Source organism: Eucyclogobius newberryi, unplaced genomic scaffold, assembly GCF_026437365.1.
Source record: "Eucyclogobius newberryi isolate DKJ021-1_F unplaced genomic scaffold, fEucNew1.0.hap1 SCAF_19, whole genome shotgun sequence".
Classification (NCBI taxonomy): Eukaryota; Metazoa; Chordata; class Actinopteri; order Gobiiformes; family Gobiidae; genus Eucyclogobius; species Eucyclogobius newberryi.
In genome coordinates, this window is record NW_027315823.1 from 31177103 (window position 1) to 31204256 (window position 27154).

The following is a 27154-nucleotide window of genomic DNA, read 5'->3' on the forward strand; positions in this document are numbered from 1 at the left end:
TAACAATTGTTGTTGAAGGAGAAGTTTGTGCTGAAACACTGGTCATGCTTGAAGATGTTTGTACATTTGCACTTGTAAATAAAGTGTTTGTGGATGGCTGAACGGTTGATGATGAAGTCACTTCATTTGTTGTAAAAGTGGATGTTGACACTGTAGATGGAGTTGTTGGGCCAGATGTCACCGATGTGATTGTTGAAGATTTTTGCCCTGTTGTTGAGGTAACTGAAGATGAAGATGGTACATTAGATGTGGCATGAGGGCTTGTGCTCACAATAGTTGTTGTTGACGGAGATGTTTGTGGAGAAAGACTGGTCATGCTTGAAGATGTTTGTACATTTGCACTTGTAAATAATGTGTTTGAGGATGGCTGAACGGTTGATGACAAAGTCGCTTCATGTGTGGTCAACGTGGATGTTGACACTGTAGATGGAGTTGTTGGGCCAGATGTTACCGATGTGATTGTTGAAGATCTTTGTCCAGTGGTTGAGGTAACTGTAGATGAAGATGGTATATTAGATGTTGCATGAGGGTTTGTGCTCAAAAGTGTTGTTGTTGAAGGAGAAGTTTTTGATGAAACACTGGTCATGCTTGTAGAATATGGGCTTGAAGATGTATGTACATTTGGGCTTGTAAATAAAGTGTTTGTGGATGGCTGAACGGTTGATGATGAAGTCACTTCATTTGTTGTAAAAGTGGGTGTTAACACTGTAGATGGAGTTGTTGGGCCAGATGTCTCTGATTTGATTGTTGAAGATTTTTGCCCTGTTGTTGAGGTAACTGAAGATGAAGATGGTATATTAGATGTGGCATGAGGGCTTGTGCTCACAATAGTTGTTGTTGACGGAGATGTTTGTGGAGAAAGACTGGTCATGCTTGTAGCATATGGTGTTGAAGATGAATGTACATTTGCACTTGAAAATAATGTGTTTGTGGATGGCTGAACGGTTGATGATGAAGTCACTTCATGTGTTGTCAATTTGGATGTTGGCACAGTAGAAGAACTTGTTGGGCCTGATGTCACCAATGTGATTGTTGAAGATTTTTGCCCGGTTGTTGAGGTAACAGAAGCCGATGATGGTCCATTAGAAGTTGCATTAGGGCTTGTGCTAACAATTGTTGTTGAAGGAGAAGTTTGTGCTGAAACACTGGTCATGCTTGAAGATGTTTGTACATTTGCACTTGTAAATAAAGTGTTTGTGGATGGCTGAACGGTTGATGATGAAGTCACTTCATTTGTTGTAAAAGTGGATGTTGACACTGTAGATGGAGTTGTTGGGCCAGATGTCACCGATGTGATTGTTGAAGATTTTTGCCCTGTTGTTGAGGTAACTGAAGATGAAGATGGTACATTAGATGTGGCATGAGGGCTTGTGCTCACAATAGTTGTTGTTGACGGAGATGTTTGTGGAGAAAGACTGGTCATGCTTGAAGATGTTTGTACATTTGCACTTGTAAATAATGTGTTTGAGGATGGCTGAACGGTTGATGACAAAGTCGCTTCATGTGTGGTCAACGTGGATGTTAACACTGTAGATGGAGTTGTTGGGCCAGATGTTACCGATGTGATTGTTGAAGATCTTTGTCCAGTGGTTGAGGTAACTGTAGATGAAGATGGTATATTAGATGTTGCATGAGGGTTTGTGCTCAAAAGTGTTGTTGTTGAAGGAGAAGTTTTTGATGAAACACTGGTCATGCTTGTAGAATATTGGCTTGAAGATGTATGTACATTTGGGCTTGTAAATAAAGTGTTTGTGGATGGCTGAACGGTTGATGATGAATTCACTTCATTTGTTGTAAAAGTGGGTGTTGACACTGTAGATGGAGTTGTTGGGCCAGATGTCTCTGATGTGATTGTTGAAGATTTTTGCCCTGTTGTTGAGGTAACTGAAGATGAAGATGGTATATCAGATGTGGCATGAGGGCTTGTGCTCACAATAGTTGTTGTTGACGGAGATGTTTGTGGAGAAAGACTGGTCATGCTTGTAGCATATGGTGTTGAAGATGAATGTACATTTGCACTTGAAAATACTGTGTTTGTGGATGGCTGAACGGTTGATGATGAAGTCACTTCATGTGTTGTCAATTTGGATGTTGGCACAGGAGAAGAACTTGTTGGGCCTGATGTCACCAATATGATTGTTGAAGATTTTTGCCGGGTTGTTGAGGTAACAGAAGCCGATGATGGTCCATTAGAAGTTGCATTAGGGCTTGTGCTAACAATTGTTGTTGAAGGAGAAGTTTGTGCTGAAACACTGGTCATGCTTGAAGATGTTTGTACATTTGCACTTGTAAATAAAGTGTTTGTTGATGGCTGAACGGTTGATGATGAAGTCACTTCATTTGTTGTAAAAGTGGATGTTGACACTGTAGATGGAGTTGTTGGGCCAGATGTCACCGATGTGATTGTTGAAGATTTTTGCCCTGTTGTTGAGGTAACTGAAGATGAAGATGGTACATTAGATGTGGCATGAGGGCTTGTGCTCACAATAGTTGTTGTTGAAGGAGAAGTTTTTGATGAAACACTGGTCATGCTTGTAGAATATGGGCTTGAAGATGTATGTACATTTGGGCTTGTAAATAAAGTGTTTGTGGATGGCTGAACGGTTGATGATGAAGTCACTTCATTTGTTGTAAAAGTGGGTGTTGACACTGTAGATGGAGTTGTTGGGCCAGATGTCTCTGATTTGATTGTTGAAGATTTTTGCCCTGTTGTTGCGGTAACTGAAGATGAAGATGGTATATTAGATGTGGCATGAGGGCTTGTGCTCACAATAGTTGTTGTTGACGGAGATGTTTGTGGAGAAAGACTGGTCATGCTTGTAGCATATGGTGTTGAAGATGAATGTACATTTGCACTTGAAAATACTGTGTTTGTGGATGGCTGAACGGTTGATGATGAAGTCACTTCATGTGTTGTCAATTTGGATGTTGGCACAGGAGAAGAACTTGTTGGGCCTGATGTCACCAATGTGATTGTTGAAGATTTTTGCCCGGTTGTTGAGGTAACAGAAGCCGATGATGGTTCATTAGAAGTTGCATTAGGGCTTGTGCTAACAATTGTTGTTGAAGGAGAAGTTTGTGCTGAAACACTGGTCATGCTTGAAGATGTTTGTACATTTGCACTTGTAAATAAAGTGTTTGTGGATGGCTGAACGGTTGATGATGAAGTCACTTCATTTGTTGTAAAAGTGGATGTTGACACTGTAGATGGAGTTGTTGGGCCAGATGTCACCGATGTGATTGTTGAAGATTTTTGCCCTGTTGTTGAGGTAACTGAAGATGAAGATGGTACATTAGATGTGGCATGAGGGCTTGTGCTCACAATAGTTGTTGTTGACGGAGATGTTTGTGGAGAAAGACTGGTCATGCTTGAAGATGTTTGTACATTTGCACTTGTAAATAATGTGTTTGAGGATGGCTGAACGGTTGATGACAAAGTCGCTTCATGTGTGGTCAACGTGGATGTTGACACTGTAGATGGAGTTGTTGGGCCAGATGTTACCGATGTGATTGTTGAAGATCTTTGTCCAGTGGTTGAGGTAACTGTAGATGAAGATGGTATATTAGATGTTGCATGAGGGTTTGTGCTCAAAAGTGTTGTTGTTGAAGGAGAAGTTTTTGATGAAACACTGGTCATGCTTGTAGAATATTGGCTTGAAGATGTATGTACATTTGGGCTTGTAAATAAAGTGTTTGTGGATGGCTGAACGGTTGATGATGAATTCACTTCATTTGTTGTAAAAGTGGGTGTTGACACTGTAGATGGAGTTGTTGGGCCAGATGTCTCTGATGTGATTGTTGAAGATTTTTGCCCTGTTGTTGAGGTAACTGTAGATGAAGATGGTATATTAGATGTGGCCTGAGGGCTTGTGCTCACAATAGTTGTTGTTGACGGAGATGTTTGTGGAGAAAGACTGGTCATGCTTGTAGCATATGGTGTTGAAGATGAATGTACATTTGCACTTGAAAATACTGTGTTTGTGGATGGCTGAACGGTTGATGATGAAGTCACTTCATGTGTTGTCAATTTGGATGTTGGCACAGGAGAAGAACTTGTTGGGCCTGATGTCACCAATATGATTGTTGAAGATTTTTGCCGGGTTGTTGAGGTAACAGAAGCCGATGATGGTCCATTAGAAGTTGCATTAGGGCTTGTGCTAACAATTGTTGTTGAAGGAGAAGTTTGTGCTGAAACACTGGTCATGCTTGAAGATGTTTGTACATTTGCACTTGTAAATAAAGTGTTTGTTGATGGCTGAACGGTTGATGATGAAGTCACTTCATTTGTTGTAAAAGTGGATGTTGACACTGTAGATGGAGTTGTTGGGCCAGATGTCACCGATGTGATTGTTGAAGATTTTTGCCCTGTTGTTGAGGTAACTGAAGATGAAGATGGTACATTAGATGTGGCATGAGGGCTTGTGCTCACAATAGTTGTTGTTGAAGGAGAAGTTTTTGATGAAACACTGGTCATGCTTGTAGAATATGGGCTTGAAGATGTATGTACATTTGGGCTTGTAAATAAAGTGTTTGTGGATGGCTGAACGGTTGATGATGAAGTCACTTCATTTGTTGTAAAAGTGGGTGTTAACACTGTAGATGGAGTTGTTGGGCCAGATGTCTCTGATTTGATTGTTGAAGATTTTTGCCCTGTTGTTGAGGTAACTGAAGATGAAGATGGTATATCAGATGTGGCCTGAGGGCTTGTGCTCACAATAGTTGTTGTTGACGGAGATGTTTGTGGAGAAAGACTGGTCATGCTTGTAGCATATGGTGTTGAAGATGAATGTACATTTGCACTTGAAAATAATGTGTTTGTGGATGGCTGAACGGTTGATGATGAAGTCACTTCATGTGTTGTCAATTTGGATGTTGGCACAGTAGAAGAACTTGTTGGGCCTGATGTCACCAATGTGATTGTTGAAGATTTTTGCCCGGTTGTTGAGGTAACAGAAGCCGATGATGGTCCATTAGAAGTTGCATTAGGGCTTGTGCTAACAATTGTTGTTGAAGGAGAAGTTTGTGCTGAAACACTGGTCATGCTTGAAGATGTTTGTACATTTGCACTTGTAAATAAAGTGTTTGTGGATGGCTGAACGGTTGATGATGAAGTCACTTCATTTGTTGTAAAAGTGGATGTTGACACTGTAGATGGAGTTGTTGGGCCAGATGTCACCGATGTGATTGTTGAAGATTTTTGCCCTGTTGTTGAGGTAACTGAAGATGAAGATGGTACATTAGATGTGGCATGAGGGCTTGTGCTCACAATAGTTGTTGTTGACGGAGATGTTTGTGGAGAAAGACTGGTCATGCTTGAAGATGTTTGTACATTTGCACTTGTAAATAATGTGTTTGAGGATGGCTGAACGGTTGATGACAAAGTCGCTTCATGTGTGGTCAACGTGGATGTTAACACTGTAGATGGAGTTGTTGGGCCAGATGTTACCGATGTGATTGTTGAAGATCTTTGTCCAGTGGTTGAGGTAACTGTAGATGAAGATGGTATATTAGATGTTGCATGAGGGTTTGTGCTCAAAAGTGTTGTTGTTGAAGGAGAAGTTTTTGATGAAACACTGGTCATGCTTGTAGAATATTGGCTTGAAGATGTATGTACATTTGGGCTTGTAAATAAAGTGTTTGTGGATGGCTGAACGGTTGATGATGAATTCACTTCATTTGTTGTAAAGGTGGGTGTTGACACTGTAGATGGAGTTGTTGGGCCAGATGTCTCTGATGTGATTGTTGAAGATTTTTGCCCTGTTGTTGAGGTAACTGAAGATGAAGATGGTATATTAGATGTGGCCTGAGGGCTTGTGCTCACAATAGTTGTTGTTGACGGAGATGTTTGTGGAGAAAGACTGGTCATGCTTGTAGCATATGGTGTTGAAGATGAATGTACATTTGCACTTGAAAATACTGTGTTTGTGGATGGCTGAACGGTTGATGATGAAGTCACTTCATGTGTTGTCAATTTGGATGTTGGCACAGTAGAAGAACTTGTTGGGCCTGATGTCACCAATGTGATTGTTGAAGATTTTTGCCGGGTTGTTGAGGTAACAGAAGCCGATGATGGTCCATTAGAAGTTGCATTAGGGCTTGTGCTAACAATTGTTGTTGAAGGAGAAGTTTGTGCTGAAACACTGGTCATGCTTGAAGATGTTTGTACATTTGCACTTGTAAATAAAGTGTTTGTGGATGGCTGAACGGTTGATGATGAAGTCACTTCATTTGTTGTAAAAGTGGATGTTGACACTGTAGATGGAGTTGTTGGGCCAGATGTCACCGATGTGATTGTTGAAGATTTTTGCCCTGTTGTTGAGGTAACTGAAGATGAAGATGGTACATTAGATGTGGCATGAGGGCTTGTGCTCACAATAGTTGTTGTTGATGGAGATGTTTGTGGAGAAAGACTGGTCATGCTTGAAGATGTTTGTACATTTGCACTTGTAAATAATGTGTTTGAGGATGGCTGAACGGTTGATGACAAAGTCGCTTCATGTGTGGTCAACGTGGATGTTGACACTGTAGATGGAGTTGTTGGGCCAGATGTTACCGATGTGATTGTTGAAGATCTTTGTCCAGTTGTTGAGGTAACTGTAGATGAAGATGGTATATTAGATGTTGCATGAGGGTTTGTGCTCAAAAGTGTTGTTGTTGAAGGAGAAGTTTGTGATGAAACACTGGTCATGCTTGTAGAATATGGGCTTGAAGATGTATGTACATTTGGGCTTGTAAATAAAGTGTTTGTGGATGGCTGAACGGTTGATGATGAAGTCACTTCATTTGTTGTAAAAGTGGGTGTTAACACTGTAGATGGAGTTGTTGGGCCAGATGTCTCTGATTTGATTGTTGAAGATTTTTGCCCTGTTGTTGAGGTAACTGAAGATGAAGATGGTATATTAGATGTGGCCTGAGGGCTTGTGCTCACAATAGTTGTTGTTGACGGAGATGTTTGTGGAGAAAGACTGGTCATGCTTGTAGCATATGGTGTTGAAGATGAATGTACATTTGCACTTGAAAATACTGTGTTTGTGGATGGCTGAACGGTTGATGATGAAGTCACTTCATGTGTTGTCAATTTGGATGTTGGCACAGGAGAAGAACTTGTTGGGCCTGATGTCACCAATGTGATTGTTGAAGATTTTTGCCCGGTTGTTGAGGTAACAGAAGCCGATGATGGTCCATTAGAAGTTGCATTAGGGCTTGTGCTAACAATTGTTGTTGAAGGAGAAGTTTGTGCTGAAACACTGGTCATGCTTGAAGATGTTTGTACATTTGCACTTGTAAATAAAGTGTTTGTGGATGGCTGAACGGTTGATGATGAAGTCACTTCATTTGTTGTAAAAGTGGATGTTGACACTGTAGATGGAGTTGTTGGGCCAGATGTCACCGATGTGATTGTTGAAGATTTTTGCCCTGTTGTTGAGGTAACTGAAGATGAAGATGGTACATTAGATGTGGCATGAGGGCTTGTGCTCACAATAGTTGTTGTTGACGGAGATGTTTGTGGAGAAAGACTGGTCATGCTTGAAGATGTTTGTACATTTGCACTTGTAAATAATGTGTTTGAGGATGGCTGAACGGTTGATGACAAAGTCGCTTCATGTGTGGTCAACGTGGATGTTGACACTGTAGATGGAGTTGTTGGGCCAGATGTTACCGATGTGATTGTTGAAGATCTTTGTCCAGTTGTTGAGGTAACTGTAGATGAAGATGGTATATTAGATGTTGCATGAGGGTTTGTGCTCAAAAGTTTTGTTGTTGAAGGAGAAGTTTCTGATGAAACACTGGTCATGCATGTAGAACATGGGCTTGAAGATGTATGTACATTTGGGCTTGTAAATAAAGTGTTTGTGGATGGCTGAACGGTTAATGATGAAGTCACTTCATTTGTTGTAAAAGTGGGTGTTGACACTGTAGATGGAGTTGTTGGGCCAGATGTCTCTGATGTGATTGTTGAAGATTTTTGCCCTGTTGTTGCAGTAACTGAAGATGAAGATTGTACATTAGATGTGGCATGAGGGCTTGTGCTCACAATAGTTGTTGTTGACGGAGATGTTTGTGGAGAAAGACTGGTCATGCTTGAAGATGTTTGTACATTTGCACTTGTAAATAAAGTGTTTGTGGATGGCTGAACGGTTGATGATGAAGTCACTTCATTTGTTGTAAAAGTGGATGTTGACACTGTAGATGGAGTTGTTGGGCCAGATGTCACCGATGTGATTGTTGAAGATTTTTGCCCTGTTGTTGAGGTAACTGAAGATGAAGATGGTACATTAGATGTGGCATGAGGGCTTGTGCTCACAATAGTTGTTGTTGACGGAGATGTTTGTGGAGAAAGACTGGTCATGCTTGAAGATGTTTGTACATTTGCACTTGTAAATAATGTGTTTGAGGATGGCTGAACGGTTGATGACAAAGTCGCTTCATGTGTGGTCAACGTGGATGTTGACACTGTAGATGGAGTTGTTGGGCCAGATGTTACCGATGTGATTGTTGAAGATCTTTGTCCAGTGGTTGAGGTAACTGTAGATGAAGATGGTATATTAGATGTTGCATGAGGGTTTGTGCTCAAAAGTGTTGTTGTTGAAGGAGAAGTTTTTGATGAAACACTGGTCATGCTTGTAGAATATTGGCTTGAAGATGTATGTACATTTGGGCTTGTAAATAAAGTGTTTGTGGATGGCTGAACGGTTGATGATGAAGTCACTTCATTTGTTGTAAAAGTGGGTGTTGACACTGTAGATGGAGTTGTTGGGCCAGATGTCTCTGATTTGATTGTTGAAGATTTTTGCCCTGTTGTTGCGGTAACTGAAGATGAAGATGGTATTATAGATGTGGCCTGAGGGCTTGTGCTCACAATAGTTGTTGTTGACGGAGATGTTTGTGGAGAAAGACTGGTCATGCTTGTAGCATATGGTGTTGAAGATGAATGTACATTTGCACTTGAAAATACTGTGTTTTTGTATGGCTGAACGGTTGATGATGAAGTCACTTCATGTGTTGTCAATTTGGATGTTGGCACAGGAGAAGAACTTGTTGGGCCTGATGTCACCAATGTGATTGTTGAAGATTTTTGCCCGGTTGTTGAGGTAACAGAAGTCGATGATGGTCCATTAGAAGTTGCATTAGGGCTTGTGCTAACAATTGTTGTTGAAGGAGAAGTTTGTGCTGAAACACTGGTCATGCTTGAAGATGTTTGTACATTTGCACTTGTAAATAAAGTGTTTGTGGATGGCTGAACGGTTGATGAGGAAGTCACTTCATTTGTTGTAAAAGTGGATGTTGACACTGTAGATGGAGTTGTTGGGCCAGATGTCTCTGATGTGATTGTTGAAGATTTTTGCCCTGTTGTTGCAGTAACTGAAGATGAAGATTGTACATTAGGTGTGGCATGAGGGCTTGTGCTCACAATAGTTGTTGTTGACGGAGATGTTTGTGGAGAAAGACTGGTCATGCTTGAAGATGTTTGTACATTTGCACTTGTAAATAAAGTGTTTGTGGATGGCTGAACGGTTGATGATGAAGTCACTTCATTTGTTGTAAAAGTGGATGTTGACACTGTAGATGGAGTTGTTGGGCCAGATGTCACCGATGTGATTGTTGAAGATTTTTGCCCTGTTGTTGAGGTAACTGAAGATGAAGATGGTACATTAGATGTGGCATGAGGGCTTGTGCTCACAATAGTTGTTGTTGACGGAGATGTTTGTGGAGAAAGACTGGTCATGCTTGAAGATGTTTGTACATTTGCACTTGTAAATAATGTGTTTGAGGATGGCTGAACGGTTGATGACAAAGTCGCTTCATGTGTGGTCAACGTGGATGTTGACACTGTAGATGGAGTTGTTGGGCCAGATGTTACCGATGTGATTGTTGAAGATCTTTGTCCAGTGGTTGAGGTAACTGTAGATGAAGATGGTATATTAGATGTTGCATGAGGGTTTGTGCTCAAAAGTGTTGTTGTTGAAGGAGAAGTTTTTGATGAAACACTGGTCATGCTTGTAGAATATTGGCTTGAAGATGTATGTACATTTGGGCTTGTAAATAAAGTGTTTGTGGATGGCTGAACGGTTGATGATGAAGTCACTTCATTTGTTGTAAAAGTGGGTGTTGACACTGTAGATGGAGTTGTTGGGCCAGATGTCTCTGATTTGATTGTTGAAGATTTTTGCCCTGTTGTTGCGGTAACTGAAGATGAAGATGGTATTATAGATGTGGCCTGAGGGCTTGTGCTCACAATAGTTGTTGTTGACGGAGATGTTTGTGGAGAAAGACTGGTCATGCTTGTAGCATATGGTGTTGAAGATGAATGTACATTTGCACTTGAAAATACTGTGTTTTTGTATGGCTGAACGGTTGATGATGAAGTCACTTCATGTGTTGTCAATTTGGATGTTGGCACAGGAGAAGAACTTGTTGGGCCTGATGTCACCAATGTGATTGTTGAAGATTTTTGCCCGGTTGTTGAGGTAACAGAAGTCGATGATGGTCCATTAGAAGTTGCATTAGGGCTTGTGCTAACAATTGTTGTTGAAGGAGAAGTTTGTGCTGAAACACTGGTCATGCTTGAAGATGTTTGTACATTTGCACTTGTAAATAAAGTGTTTGTGGATGGCTGAACGGTTGATGAGGAAGTCACTTCATTTGTTGTAAAAGTGGATGTTGACACTGTAGATGGAGTTGTTGGGCCAGATGTCACCGATGTGATTGTTGAAGATTTTTGCCCTGTTGTTGAGGTAACTGAAGATGAAGATGGTACATTAGATGTGGCATGAGGGCTTGTGCTCACAATAGTTGTTGTTGACGGAGATATTTGTGGAGAAAGACTGGTCATGCTTGAAGATGTTTGTACATTTGCACTTGTAAATAATGTGTTTGAGGATGGCTGAACGGTTGATGACAAAGTCGCTTCATGTGTGGTCAACGTGGATGTTGACACTGTAGATGGAGTTGTTGGGCCATATGTTACCGATGTGATTGTTGAAGATTTTTGCCCTGTTGTTGAGGTAAATGAAGATGAAGATGGTACATTAGATGTGGCATGAGGGCTTGTGCTCACAATAGTTGTTGTTGACGGAGATGTTTGTGGAGAAAGACTGGTCATGCTTGAAGATGTTTGTACATTTGCACTTGTAAATAAAGTGTTTGTGGATGGCTGAACGGTTGATGATGAAGTCACTTCATTTGTTGTAAAAGTGGATGTTGACACTGTAGATGGAGTTGTTGGGCCAGATGTCACCGATGTGATTGTTGAAGATTTTTGCCCTGTTGTTGAGGTAACTGAAGATGAAGATGGTACATTAGATGTGGCATGAGGGCTTGTGCTCACAATAGTTGTTGTTGACGGAGATGTTTGTGGAGAAAGACTGGTCATGCTTGAAGATGTTTGTACATTTGCACTTGTAAATAATGTGTTTGAGGATGGCTGAACGGTTGATGACAAAGTCGCTTCATGTGTGGTCAACGTGGATGTTGACACTGTAGATGGAGTTGTTGGGCCAGATGTTACCGATGTGATTGTTGAAGATCTTTGTCCAGTGGTTGAGGTAACTGTAGATGAAGATGGTATATTAGATGTTGCATGAGGGTTTGTGCTCAAAAGTGTTGTTGTTGAAGGAGAAGTTTTTGATGAAACACTGGTCATGCTTGTAGAATATTGGCTTGAAGATGTATGTACATTTGGGCTTGTAAATAAAGTGTTTGTGGATGGCTGAACGGTTGATGATGAAGTCACTTCATTTGTTGTAAAAGTGGGTGTTGACACTGTAGATGGAGTTGTTGGGCCAGATGTCTCTGATTTGATTGTTGAAGATTTTTGCCCTGTTGTTGCGGTAACTGAAGATGAAGATGGTATATTAGATGTGGCCTGAGGGCTTGTGCTCACAATAGTTGTTGTTGACGGAGATGTTTGTGAAGAAAGACTGGTCATGCTTGTAGCATATGGTGTTGAAGATGAATGTACATTTGCACTTGAAAATACTGTGTTTGTGGATGGCTGAACGGTTGATGATGAAGTCACTTCATGTGTTGTCAATTTGGATGTTGGCACAGTAGAAGAAGTTGTTGGGCTTGATGTCACCAATGTAATTGTTGAAGATTTTTGCCCGGTTGTTGAGGTAACAGAAGTCGATGATGGTCCATTAAAAGTTGCATTAGGGCTTGTGCTAACAATTGTTGTTGAAGGAGAAGTTTGTGCTGAAACACTGGTCATGCTTGAAGATGTTTGAACATTTGCACTTGTAAATAAAGTGTTTGTGGATGGCTGAACGGTTGATGATGAAGTCACTTCATTTGTTGTAAAAGTGGATGTTGACACTGTAGATGGAGTTGTTGGGCCAGATGTCACCGATGTGATTGTTGAAGATTTTTGCCCTGTTGTTGAGGTAACTGAAGATGAAGATGGTACATTAGATGTGGCATGAGGGCTTGTGCTCACAATAGTTGTTGTTGACGGAGATGTTTGTGGAGAAAGACTGGTCATGCTTGAAGATGTTTGTACATTTGCACTTGTAAATAATGTGTTTGAGGATGGCTGAACGGTTGATGACAAAGTCGCTTCATGTGTGGTCAACGTGGATGTTGACACTGTAGATGGAGTTGTTGGGCCAGATGTTACCGATGTGATTGTTGAAGATCTTTGTCCAGTGGTTGAGGTAACTGTAGATGAAGATGGTATATTAGATGTTGCATGAGGGTTTGTGCTCAAAAGTGTTGTTGTTGAAGGAGAAGTTTGTGATGAAACACTGGTCATGCTTGTAGAATATGGGCTTGAAGATGTATGTACATTTGGGCTTGTAAATAAAGTGTTTGTGGATGGCTGAACGGTTGATGATGAAGTCACTTCATTTGTTGTAAAAGTGGGTGTTGACACTGTAGATGGAGTTGTTGGGCCAGATGTCTCTGATGTGATTGTTGAAGATTTTTGCCCTGTTGTTGCGGTAACTGAAGATGAAGATGGTATATTAGATGTGGCATGAGGGCTTGTGCTCACAATAGTTGTTGTTGACGGAAATGTTTGTGGAGAAAGACTGGTCATGCTTGTAGCATATGGTGTTGAAGATGAATGTACATTTGCACTTGAAAATACTGTGTTTGTGGATGGCTGAACGGTTGATGATGAAGTCACTTCATGTGTTGTCAATTTGGATGTTGGCACAGGAGAAGAACTTGTTGGGCCTGATGTCACCAATGTGATTGTTGAAGATTTTTGCCCGGTTGTTGAGGTAACAGAAGTCGATGATGGTCCATTAGAAGTTGCATTAGGGCTTGTGCTAACAATTGTTGTTGAAGGAGAAGTTTGTGCTGAAACACTGGTCATGCTTGAAGATGTTTGTACATTTGCACTTGTAAATAAAGTGTTTGTGGATGGCTGAACGGTTGATGAGGAAGTCACTTCATTTGTTGTAAAAGTGGATGTTGACACTGTAGATGGAGTTGTTGGGCCAGATGTCACCGATGTGATTGTTGAAGATTTTTGCCCTGTTGTTGAGGTAACTGAAGATGAAGATGGTACATTAGATGTGGCATGAGGGCTTGTGCTCACAATAGTTGTTGTTGACGGAGATGTATGTGGAGAAAGACTGGTCATGCTTGAAGATGTTTGTACATTTGCACTTGTAAATAATGTGTTTGAGGATGGCTGAACGGTTGATGACAAAGTCGCTTCATGTGTGGTCAACGTGGATGTTGACACTGTAGATGGAGTTGTTGGGCCAGATGTTACCGATGTGATTGTTGAAGATCTTTGTCCAGTGGTTGAGGTAACTGTAGATGAAGATGGTATATTAGATGTTGCATGAGGGTTTGTGTTCAAAAGTGTTGTTGTTGAAGGAGAAGTTTTTGATGAAACACTGGTCATGCTTGTAGAATATTGGCTTGAAGATGTATGTACATTTGGGCTTGTAAATAAAGTGTTTGTGGATGGCTGAACGGTTGATGAGGAAGTCACTTCATTCGTTGTAAAAGTGGATGTTGACACTGTAGATGGAGTTGTTGGGCCAGATGTCACCGATGTGATTGTTGAAGATTTTTGCCCTTTTGTTGAGGTAAATGAAGATGAAGATGGTACATTAGATGTGGCATGAGGGCTTGTGCTCACAATAGTTGTTGTTGACGGAGATGTTTGTGGAGAAAGACTGGTCATGCTTGAAGATGTTTGTACATTTGCACTTGTGAATAATGTGTTTGAGGATGGCTGAACGGTTGATGAAAAAGTCGCTTCATGTGTGGTCAACGTGGATGTTGACACTGTAGATGGAGTTGTTGGGCCAGATGTTACCGATGTGATTGTTGAAGATCTTTGTCCAGTTGTTGAGGTAACTGTAGATGAAGATGGTATATTAGATGTTGCATGAGGGTTTGTGCTCAAAAGTTTTGTTGTTGAAGGAGAAGTTTGTGATGAAACACTGGTCATGCTTGTAGAATATGGGCTTGAAGATGTATGTACATTTGGGCTTGTAAATAAAGTGTTTGTGGATGGCTGAACGGTTGATGATGAAGTCACTTCATTTGTTGTAAAAGTGGGTGTTGACACTGTAGATGGAGTTGTTGGGCCAGATGTCTCTGATGTGATTGTTGAAGATTTTTGCCCTGTTGTTGCGGTAACTGAAGATGAAGATGGTATATTAGATGTGGCATGAGGGCTTGTGCTCACAATAGTTGTTGTTGACGGAAATGTTTGAGGAGAAAGACTGGTCATGCTTGTAGCATATGGTGTTGAAGATGAATGTACATTTGCACTTGAAAATACTGTGTTTGTGGATGGCTGAACGGTTGATGATGAAGTCACTTCATGTGTTGTCAATTTGGATGTTGGCACAGGAGAAGAACTTGTTGGGCCTGATGTCACCAATGTGATTGTTGAAGATTTTTGCCCGGTTGTTGAGGTAACAGAAGTCGATGATGGTCCATTAGAAGTTGCATTAGGGCTTGTGCTAACAATTGTTGTTGAAGGAGAAGTTTGTGCTGAAACACTGGTCATGCTTGAAGATGTTTGTACATTTGCACTTGTAAATAAAGTGTTTGTGGATGGCTGAACGGTTGATGAGGAAGTCACTTCATTTGTTGTAAAAGTGGATGTTGACACTGTAGATGGAGTTGTTGGGCCAGATGTCACCGATGTGATTGTTGAAGATTTTTGCCCTGTTGTTGAGGTAACTGAAGATGAAGATGGTACATTAGATGTGGCATGAGGGCTTGTGCTCACAATAGTTGTTGTTGACGGAGATGTTTGTGGAGAAAGACTGGTCATGCTTGAAGATGTTTGTACATTTGCACTTGTAAATAATGTGTTTGAGGATGGCTGAACGGTTGATGACAAAGTCGCTTCATGTGTGGTCAACGTGGATGTTGACACTGTAGATGGAGTTGTTGGGCCATATGTTACCGATGTGATTGTGGAAGATCTTTGTCCAGTTGTTGAGGTAACTGTAGATGAAGATGGTTTATTAGATGTGGCATGAGGGCTTGTGCTCACAATAGTTGTTGTTGACGGAGATGTTTGTGATGAAACACTGGTCATGCTTGTAAAATATGGGCTTGAAGATGTATGTACATTTGGGCTTGTAAATACAGTGTTTGTGGATGGCTGAACGGTTGATGATGAAGTCACTTCATTTGTTGTAAAAGTGGGTGTTGACACTGTAGATGGAGTTGTTGGGCCAGATGTCTCTGATTTGATTGTTGAAGATTTTTGCCCTGTTGTTGCGGTAACTGAAGATGAAGATGGTATATTAGATGTGGCCTGAGGGCTTGTGCTCACAATTGTTGTTGTTGACGGAGATGTTTGTGGAGAAAGACTGGTCATGCTTGTAGCATATGGTGTTGAAGATGAATGTACATTTGCACTTGAAACTACTGTGTTTGTGGATGGCTGAACGATTGATGATGAAGTCACTTCATGTGTTGTCAATTTGGATGTTGACACTGTAGATGGAGTTGTTGGGCCAGATGTCACCGATGTGATTGTTGAAGATTTTTGCCCTGTTGTTGAGGTAACTGAAGATGAAGATGGTACATTAGATGTGGCATGAGGGCTTGTGCTCACAATAGTTGTTGTTGACGGAGATGTTTGTGGAGAAAGACTGGTCATGCTTGAAGATGTTTGTACATTTGCACTTGTAAATAATGTGTTTGAGGATGGCTGAACGGTTGATGACAAAGTCGCTTCATGTGTGGTCAACGTGGATGTTGACACTGTAGATGGAGTTGTTGGGCCAGATGTTACCGATGTGATTGTTGAAGATCTTTGTCCAGTGGTTGAGGTAACTGTAGATGAAGATGGTATATTAGATGTTGCATGAGGGTTTGTGCTCAAAAGTGTTGTTGTTGAAGGAGAAGTTTTTGATGAAACACTGGTCATGCTTGTAGAATATGGGCTTGAAGATGTATGTACATTTGGGCTTGTAAATAAAGTGTTTGTGGATGGCTGAACGGTTGATGAGGAAGTCACTTCATTCGTTGTAAAAGTGGATGTTGACACTGTAGATGGAGTTGTTGGGCCAGATGTCACCGATGTGATTGTTGAAGATTTTTGCCCTTTTGTTGAGGTAAATGAAGATGAAGATGGTACATTAGATGTGGCATGAGGGCTTGTGCTCACAATAGTTGTTGTTGACGGAGATGTTTGTGGAGAAAGACTGGTCATGCTTGAAGATGTTTGTACATTTGCACTTGTAAATAACGTGTTTGTGGATGGCTGAACGGTTGATGATGAAGTCACTTCATTTGTTGTAAAAGTGGATGTTGACACTGTAGATGGAGTTGTTGGGCCAGATGTCACCGATGTGATTGTTGAAGATTTTTGCCCTGTTGTTGAGGTAACTGAAGATGAAGATGGTATATTAGATGTGGCATGAGGGCTTGTGCTCACAATAGTTGTTGTTGACGGAGATGTTTGTGGAGAAAGACTGGTCATGCTTGAAGATGTTTGTACATTTGCACTTGTAAATAATGTGTTTGAGGATGGCTGAACGGTTGATGACAAAGTCGCTTCATGTGTGGTCAACGTGGATGTTGACACTGTAGATGGAGTTGTTGGGCCAGATGTTACCGATGTGATTGTTGAAGATCTTTGTCCAGTGGTTGAGGTAACTGTAGATGAAGATGGTATATTAGATGTTGCATGAGGGTTTGTGCTCAAAAGTGTTGTTGTTGAAGGAGAAGTTTTTGATGAAACACTGGTCATGCTTGTAGAATATTGGCTTGAAGATGTATGTACATTTGGGCTTGTAAATAAAGTGTTTGTGGATGGCTGAACGGTTGATGATGAAGTCACTTCATTTGTTGTAAAAGTGGGTGTTGACACTGTAGATGGAGTTGTTGGGCCAGATGTCTCTGATTTGATTGTTGAAGATTTTTGCCCTGTTGTTGCGGTAACTGAAGATGAAGATGGTATATTAGATGTGGCCTGAGGGCTTGTGCTCACAATAGTTATTGTTGACGGAGATGTTTGTGAAGAAAGACTGGTCATGCTTGTAGCATATGGTGTTGAAGATGAATGTACATTTGCACTTGAAAATACTGTGTTTGTGGATGGCTGAACGGTTGATGATGAAGTCACTTCATGTGTTGTCAATTTGGATGTTGGCACAGTAGAAGAAGTTGTTGGGCTTGATGTCACCAATGTAATTGTTGAAGATTTTTGCCCGGTTGTTGAGGTAACAGAAGTCGATGATGGTCCATTAAAAGTTGCATTAGGGCTTGTGCTAACAATTGTTGTTGAAGGAGAAGTTTGTGCTGAAACACTGGTCATGCTTGAAGATGTTTGTACATTTGCACTTGTAAATAAAGTGTTTGTGGATGGCTGAACGGTTGATGATGAAGTCACTTCATTTGTTGTAAAAGTGGATGTTGACACTGTAGATGGAGTTGTTGGGCCAGATGTCACCGATGTGATTGTTGAAGATTTTTGCCCTGTTGTTGAGGTAACTGAAGATGAAGATGGTACATTAGATGTGGCATGAGGGCTTGTGCTCACAATAGTTGTTGTTGACGGAGATGTTTGTGGAGAAAGACTGGTCATGCTTGAAGATGTTTGTACATTTGCACTTGTAAATAATGTGTTTGAGGATGGCTGAACGGTTGATGACAAAGTCGCTTCATGTGTGGTCAACGTGGATGTTGACACTGTAGATGGAGTTGTTGGGCCAGATGTTACCGATGTGATTGTTGAAGATCTTTGTCCAGTGGTTGAGGTAACTGTAGATGAAGATGGTATATTAGATGTTGCATGAGGGTTTGTGCTCAAAAGTGTTGTTGTTGAAGGAGAAGTTTTTGATGAAACACTGGTCATGCTTGTAGAATATTGGCTTGAAGATGTATGTACATTTGGGCTTGTAAATAAAGTGTTTGTGGATGGCTGAACGGTTGATGAGGAAGTCACTTCATTCGTTGTAAAAGTGGATGTTGACACTGTAGATGGAGTTGTTGGGCCAGATGTCACCGATGTGATTGTTGAAGATTTTTGCCCTTTTGTTGAGGTAAATGAAGATGAAGATGGTACATTAGATGTGGCATGAGGGCTTGTGCTCACAATAGTTGTTGTTGACGGAGATGTTTGTGGAGAAAGACTGGTCATGCTTGAAGATGTTTGTACATTTGCACTTGTGAATAATGTGTTTGAGGATGGCTGAACGGTTGATGAAAAAGTCGCTTCATGTGTGGTCAACGTGGATGTTGACACTGTAGATGGAGTTGTTGGGCCAGATGTTACCGATGTGATTGTTGAAGATCTTTGTCCAGTTGTTGAGGTAACTGTAGATGAAGATGGTATATTAGATGTTGCATGAGGGTTTGTGCTCAAAAGTTTTGTTGTTGAAGGAGAAGTTTGTGATGAAACACTGGTCATGCTTGTAGAATATGGGCTTGAAGATGTATGTACATTTGGGCTTGTAAATAAAGTGTTTGTGGATGGCTGAACGGTTGATGATGAAGTCACTTCATTTGTTGTAAAAGTGGGTGTTGACACTGTAGATGGAGTTGTTGGGCCAGATGTCTCTGATGTGATTGTTGAAGATTTTTGCCCTGTTGTTGCGGTAACTGAAGATGAAGATGGTATATTAGATGTGGCATGAGGGCTTGTGCTCACAATAGTTGTTGTTGACGGAAATGTTTGTGGAGAAAGACTGGTCATGCTTGTAGCATATGGTGTTGAAGATGAATGTACATTTGCACTTGAAAATACTGTGTTTGTGGATGGCTGAACGGTTGATGATGAAGTCACTTCATGTGTTGTCAATTTGGATGTTGGCACAGGAGAAGAACTTGTTGGGCCTGATGTCACCAATGTGATTGTTGAAGATTTTTGCCCGGTTGTTGAGGTAACAGAAGTCGATGATGGTCCATTAGAAGTTGCATTAGGGCTTGTGCTAACAATTGTTGTTGAAGGAGAAGTTTGTGCTGAAACACTGGTCATGCTTGAAGATGTTTGTACATTTGCACTTGTAAATAAAGTGTTTGTGGATGGCTGAACGGTTGATGAGGAAGTCACTTCATTTGTTGTAAAAGTGGATGTTGACACTGTAGATGGAGTTGTTGGGCCAGATGTCACCGATGTGATTGTTGAAGATTTTTGCCCTGTTGTTGAGGTAACTGAAGATGAAGATGGTACATTAGATGTGGCATGAGGGCTTGTGCTCACAATAGTTGTTGTTGACGGAGATGTATGTGGAGAAAGACTGGTCATGCTTGAAGATGTTTGTACATTTGCACTTGTAAATAATGTGTTTGAGGATGGCTGAACGGTTGATGACAAAGTCGCTTCATGTGTGGTCAACGTGGATGTTGACACTGTAGATGGAGTTGTTGGGCCAGATGTTACCGATGTGATTGTTGAAGATCTTTGTCCAGTGGTTGAGGTAACTGTAGATGAAGATGGTATATTAGATGTTGCATGAGGGTTTGTGCTCAAAAGTGTTGTTGTTGAAGGAGAAGTTTTTGATGAAACACTGGTCATGCTTGTAGAATATTGGCTTGAAGATGTATGTACATTTGGGCTTGTAAATAAAGTGTTTGTGGATGGCTGAACGGTTGATGAGGAAGTCACTTCATTCGTTGTAAAAGTGGATGTTGACACTGTAGATGGAGTTGTTGGGCCAGATGTCACCGATGTGATTGTTGAAGATTTTTGCCCTTTTGTTGAGGTAAATGAAGATGAAGATGGTACATTAGATGTGGCATGAGGGCTTGTGCTCACAATAGTTGTTGTTGACGGAGATGTTTGTGGAGAAAGACTGGTCATGCTTGAAGATGTTTGTACATTTGCACTTGTGAATAATGTGTTTGAGGATGGCTGAACGGTTGATGAAAAAGTCGCTTCATGTGTGGTCAACGTGGATGTTGACACTGTAGATGGAGTTGTTGGGCCAGATGTTACCGATGTGATTGTGGAAGATCTTTGTCCAGTTGTTGAGGTAACTGTAGATGAAGATGGTATATTAGATGTTGCATGAGGGTTTGTGCTCAAAAGTTTTGTTGTTGAAGGAGAAGTTTGTGATGAAACACTGGTCATGCTTGTAGAATATGGGCTTGAAGATGTATGTACATTTGGGCTTGTAAATAAAGTGTTTGTGGATGGCTGAACGGTTGATGATGAAGTCACTTCATTTGTTGTAAAAGTGGGTGTTGACACTGTAGATGGAGTTGTTGGGCCAGATGTCTCTGATGTGATTGTTGAAGATTTTTGCCCTGTTGTTGCGGTAACTGAAGATGAAGATGGTATATTAGATGTGGCATGAGGGCTTGTGCTCACAATAGTTGTTGTTGACGGAAATGTTTGAGGAGAAAGACTGGTCATGCTTGTAGCATATGGTGTTGAAGATGAATGTACATTTGCACTTGAAAATACTGTGTTTGTGGATGGCTGAACGGTTGATGATGAAGTCACTTCATGTGTTGTCAATTTGGATGTTGGCACAGGAGAAGAACTTGTTGGGCCTGATGTCACCAATGTGATTGTTGAAGATTTTTGCCCGGTTGTTGAGGTAACAGAAGTCGATGATGGTCCATTAGAAGTTGCATTAGGGCTTGTGCTAACAATTGTTGTTGAAGGAGAAGTTTGTGCTGAAACACTGGTCATGCTTGAAGATGTTTGTACATTTGCACTTGTAAATAAAGTGTTTGTGGATGGCTGAACGGTTGATGAGGAAGTCACTTCATTTGTTGTAAAAGTGGATGTTGACACTGTAGATGGAGTTGTTGGGCCAGATGTCACCGATGTGATTGTTGAAGATTTTTGCCCTGTTGTTGAGGTAACTGAAGATGAAGATGGTACATTAGATGTGGCATGAGGGCTTGTGCTCACAATAGTTGTTGTTGACGGAGATGTTTGTGGAGAAAGACTGGTCATGCTTGAAGATGTTTGTACATTTGCACTTGTAAATAATGTGTTTGAGGATGGCTGAACGGTTGATGACAAAGTCGCTTCATGTGTGGTCAACGTGGATGTTGACACTGTAGATGGAGTTGTTGGGCCATATGTTACCGATGTGATTGTGGAAGATCTTTGTCCAGTTGTTGAGGTAACTGTAGATGAAGATGGTATATTAGATGTGGCATGAGGGCTTGTGCTCACAATAGTTGTTGTTGAAGGAGAAGTTTGTGATGAAACACTGGTCATGCTTGTAAAATATGGGCTTGAAGATGTATGTACATTTGGGCTTGTAAATACAGTGTTTGTGGATGGCTGAACGGTTGATGATGAAGTCACTTCATTTGTTGTAAAAGTGGGTGTTGACACTGTAGATGGAGTTGTTGGGCCAGATGTCTCTGATTTGATTGTTGAAGATTTTTGCCCTGTTGTTGCGGTAACTGAAGATGAAGATGGTATATTAGATGTGGCCTGAGGGCTTGTGCTCACAATTGTTGTTGTTGACGGAGATGTTTGTGGAGAAAGACTGGTCATGCTTGTAGCATATGGTGTTGAAGATGAATGTACATTTGCACTTGAAACTACTGTGTTTGTGGATGGCTGAACGGTTGATGATGAAGTCACTTCATGTGTTGTCAATTTGGATGTTGACACTGTAGATGGAGTTGTTGGGCCAGATGTCACCGATGTGATTGTTGAAGATTTTTGCCCTGTTGTTGAGGTAACTGAAGATGAAGATGGTACATTAGATGTGGCATGAGGGCTTGTGCTCACAATAGTTGTTGTTGACGGAGATGTTTGTGGAGAAAGACTGGTCATGCTTGAAGATGTTTGTACATTTGCACTTGTAAATAATGTGTTTGAGGATGGCTGAACGGTTGATGACAAAGTCGCTTCATGTGTGGTCAACGTGGATGTTGACACTGTAGATGGAGTTGTTGGGCCAGATGTTACCGATGTGATTGTTGAAGATCTTTGTCCAGTGGTTGAGGTAACTGTAGATGAAGATGGTATATTAGATGTTGCATGAGGGTTTGTGCTCAAAAGTGTTGTTGTTGAAGGAGAAGTTTTTGATGAAAAACTGGTCATGCTTGTAGAATATGGGCTTGAAGATGTATGTACATTTGGGCTTGTAAATAAAGTGTTTGTGGATGGCTGAACGGTTGATGAGGAAGTCACTTCATTAGTTGTAAAAGTGGATGTTGACACTGTAGATGGAGTTGTTGGGCCAGATGTCACCGATGTGATTGTTGAAGATTTTTGCCCTTTTGTTGAGGTAAATGAAGATGAAGATGGTACATTAGATGTGGCATGAGGGCTTGTGCTCACAATAGTTGTTGTTGACGGAGATGTTTGTGGAGAAAGACTGGTCATGCTTGAAGATGTTTGTACATTTGCACTTGTGAATAATGTGTTTGAGGATGGCTGAACGGTTGATGAAAAAGTCGCTTCATGTGTGGTCAACGTGGATGTTGACACTGTAGATGGAGTTGTTGGGCCAGATGTTACCGATGTGATTGTTGAAGATCTTTGTCCAGTTGTTGAGGTAATTGTAGATGAAGATGGTATATTAGATGTTGCATGAGGGTTTGTGCTCAAAAGTTTTGTTGTTGAAGGAGAAGTTTGTGATGAAACACTGGTCATGCTTGTAGAATATGGGCTTGAAGATGTATGTACATTTGGGCTTGTAAATAAAGTGTTTGTGGATGGCTGAACGGTTGATGATGAAGTCACTTCATTTGTTGTAAAAGTGGGTGTTGACACTGTAGATGGAGTTGTTGGGCCAGATGTCTCTGATGTGATTGTTGAAGATTTTTGCCCTGTTGTTGCGGTAACTGAAGATGAAGATGGTATATTAGATGTGGCATGAGGGCTTGTGCTCACAATAGTTGTTGTTGACGGAAATGTTTGAGGAGAAAGACTGGTCATGCTTGTAGCATATGGTGTTGAAGATGAATGTACATTTGCACTTGAAAATACTGTGTTTGTGGATGGCTGAACGGTTGATGATGAAGTCACTTCATGTGTTGTCAATTTGGATGTTGGCACAGGAGAAGAACTTGTTGGGCCTGATGTCACCAATGTGATTGTTGAAGATTTTTGCCCGGTTGTTGAGGTAACAGAAGTCGATGATGGTCCATTAGAAGTTGCATTAGGGCTTGTGCTAACAATTGTTGTTGAAGGAGAAGTTTGTGCTGAAACACTGGTCATGCTTGAAGATGTTTGTACATTTGCACTTGTAAATAAAGTGTTTGTGGATGGCTGAACGGTTGATGAGGAAGTCACTTCATTTGTTGTAAAAGTGGATGTTGACACTGTAGATGGAGTTGTTGGGCCAGATGTCACCGATGTGATTGTTGAAGATTTTTGCCCTGTTGTTGAGGTAACTGAAGATGAAGATGGTACATTAGATGTGGCATGAGGGCTTGTGCTCACAATAGTTGTTGTTGACGGAGATGTTTGTGGAGAAAGACTGGTCATGCTTGAAGATGTTTGTACATTTGCACTTGTAAATAATGTGTTTGAGGATGGCTGAACGGTTGATGACAAAGTCGCTTCATGTGTGGTCAACGTGGATGTTGACACTGTAGATGGAGTTGTTGGGCCATATGTTACCGATGTGATTGTGGAAGATCTTTGTCCAGTTGTTGAGGTAACTGTAGATGAAGATGGTATATTAGATGTGGCATGAGGGCTTGTGCTCACAATAGTTGTTGTTGAAGGAGAAGTTTGTGATGAAACACTGGTCATGCTTGTAAAATATGGGCTTGAAGATGTATGTACATTTGGGCTTGTAAATACAGTGTTTGTGGATGGCTGAACGGTTGATGATGAAGTCACTTCATTTGTTGTAAAAGTGTGTGTTGACACTGTAGATGGAGTTGTTGGGCCAGATGTCTCTGATTTGATTGTTGAAGATTTTTGCCCTGTTGTTGCGGTAACTGAAGATGAAGATGGTATATTAGATGTGGCCTGATGGCTTGTGCTCACAATTGTTGTTGTTGACGGAGATGTTTGTGGAGAAAGACTGGTCATGCTTGTAGCATATGGTGTTGAAGATGAATGTACATTTGCACTTGAAACTACTGTGTTTGTGGATGGCTGAACGGTTGATGATGAAGTCACTTCATGTGTTGTCAATTTGGATGTTGGCACAGGAGAAGAACTTGTTGGGCCTGATGTCACCAATGTGATTGTTGAAGATTTTTGCCCGGTTGTTGAGGTAACAGAAGCCGATGATGGTCCATTAGAAGTTGCATTAGGGCTTGTGCTAACAATTGTTGTTGAAGGAGAAGTTTGTGCTGAAACACTGGTCATGCTTGAAGATGTTTGTACATTTGCACTTGTAAATAAAGTGTTTGTGGATGGCTGAACGGTTGATGATGAAGTCACTTCATTTGTTGTAAAAGTGGATGTTGACACTGTAGATGGAGTTGTTGGGCCAGATGTCACCGATGTGATTGTTGAAGATTTTTGCCCTGTTGTTGAGGTAAATGAAGATGAAGATGGCACATTAGATGTGGCATGAGGGCTTGTGCTCACAATAGTTGTTGTTGACGGAGATGTTTGTGGAGAAAGACTGGTCATGCTTGAAGATGTTTGTACATTTGCACTTGTAAATAATGTGTTTGAGGATGGCTGAACGGTTGATGACAAAGTCGCTTCATGTGTGGTCAACGTGGATGTTGACACTGTAGATGGAGTTGTTGGGCCAGATGTTACCGATGTGATTGTTGAAGATCTTTGTCCAGTTGTTGAGGTAACTGTAGATGAAGATGGTATATTAGATGTTGCATGAGGGTTTGTGCTCAAAAGTGTTGTTGTTGAAGGAGAAGTTTGTGATGAAACACTGGTCATGCTTGTAGAATATGGGCTTGAAGATGTATGTACATTTGGGCTTGTAAATACAGTGTTTGTGGATGGCTGAACGGTTGATGATGAAGTCACTTCATTTGTTGTAAAAGTGGGTGTTGACACTGTAGATGGAGTTGTTGGGCCAGATGTCTCTGATGTGATTGTTGAAGATTTTTGCCCTGTTGTTAAGGTAACTGAAGATGAAGATGGTATATTAGATGTGGCATGAGGGCTTGTGCTCACAATAGTTGTTGTTGACGGAAATGTTTGTGGAGAAAGACTGGTCATGCTTGTAGCATATGGTGTTGAAGATGAATGTACATTTGCACTTGAAAATAATGTGTTTGTGGATGGCTGAACGGTTGATGATGAAGTCACTTCATGTGTTGTCAATTTGGATGTTGGCACAGGAGAAGAACTTGTTGGGCCTGATGTCACCAATGTGATTGTTGAAGATTTTTGCCCGGTTGTTGAGGTAACAGAAGTCGATGATGGTCCATTAGAAGTTGCATTAGGGCTTGTGCTAACAATTGTTGTTGAAGGAGAAGTTTGTGCTGAAACACTGGTCATGCTTGAAGATGTTTGTACATTTGCACTTGTAAATAAAGTGTTTGTGGATGGCTGAACGGTTGATGAGGAAGTCACTTCATTTGTTGTAAAAGTGGATGTTGACACTGTAGATGGAGTTGTTGGGCCAGATGTCACCAATGTGATTGTTGAAGATTTTTGCCCTGTTGTTGAGGTAACTGAAGATGAAGATGGTACATTAGATGTGGCATGAGGGCTTGTGCTCACAATAGTTGTTGTTGACGGAGATGTTTGTGGAGAAAGACTGGTCATGCTTGAAGATGTTTGTACATTTGCACTTGTAAATAATGTGTTTGAGGATGGCTGAACGGTTGATGACAAAGTCGCTTCATGTGTGGTCAACGTGGATGTTGACACTGTAGATGGAGTTGTCAGGCCAGATGTTACCGATGTGATTGTGGAAGATCTTTGTCCAGTTGTTGAGGTAACTGTAGATGAAGATGGTATATTAGATGTTGCATGAGGGTTTGTGCTCAAAAGTGTTGTTGTTGACGGAAATGTTTGAGGAGAAAGACTGGTCATGCTTGTAGCATATGGTGTTGAAGATGAATGTACATTTGCACTTGAAAATACTGTGTTTGTGGATGGCTGAACGGTTGATGATGAAGTCACTTCATTTGTTGTAAAAGTGGATGTTGACACTGTAGATGGAGTTGTTGCGCCGGATGTCTCCCGTGTGATTGTTGAAGATTTTTGCCCAGTTGTTGAGGTAACTGTAGATGAAGATGGTATATTAGATGTGGCATGAGGGCTTGTGCTCACAATAGTTGTTGTTGACGGAGATGTTTGTGGAGAAAGACTGGTCATGCTTGTAGCATATGGTGTTGAAGATGTTTGTACATTTGCACTTGTAAATAATGTGTTTGAGGATGGCTGAACGGTTGATGACAAAGTCGCTTCATGTGTGGTCAACGTGGATGTTGACACTGTAGATGGAGTTGTTGGGCCAGATGTTACCGATGTGATTGTTGAAGATCTTTGTCCAGTTGTTGAGGTAACTGTAGATGAAGATGGTATATTAGATGTTGCATGAGGGTTTGTGCTCAAAAGTTTTGTTGTTGAAGGAGAAGTTTGTGATGAAACACTGGTCATGCTTGTAGAATATGGGCTTGAAGATGTATGTACATTTGGGCTTGTAAATAAAGTGTTTGTGGATGGCTGAACGATTGATGATGAAGTCACTTCATTTGTTGTAAAAGTGGGTGTTGACACTGTAGATGGAGTTGTTGGGCCAGATGTCTCTGATGTGATTGTTGAAGATTTTTGCCCTGTTGTTGCGGTAACTGAAGATGAAGATGGTATATTAGATGTGGCATGAGGGCTTGTGCTCACAATAGTTGTTGT

The 27154-nt window shown here is 41.0% G+C and overlaps 1 protein-coding gene across 1 annotated transcript in view; it reads right to left on the reverse strand.

Annotated features, from left to right (window-relative positions):
- Nucleotides 1-26332, reverse strand: part of LOC140365778 (uncharacterized) — an 84869-nt gene extending 58537 nt beyond the window's left edge. The window contains exons 1-5 of the mRNA XM_072452333.1: nucleotides 26326-26332; nucleotides 25304-25416; nucleotides 20339-20386; nucleotides 15053-15106; nucleotides 14789-14851 (exon numbers count right to left, since the gene is read on the reverse strand). Coding sequence (XP_072308434.1) covers nucleotides 14789-14851; nucleotides 15053-15106; nucleotides 20339-20386; nucleotides 25304-25416; nucleotides 26326-26332 — 285 coding nt within the window. The remainder of the gene's footprint in view (nucleotides 1-14788; nucleotides 14852-15052; nucleotides 15107-20338; nucleotides 20387-25303; nucleotides 25417-26325) is intronic.
- Nucleotides 26333-27154: the final 822 nt, after the last annotated feature.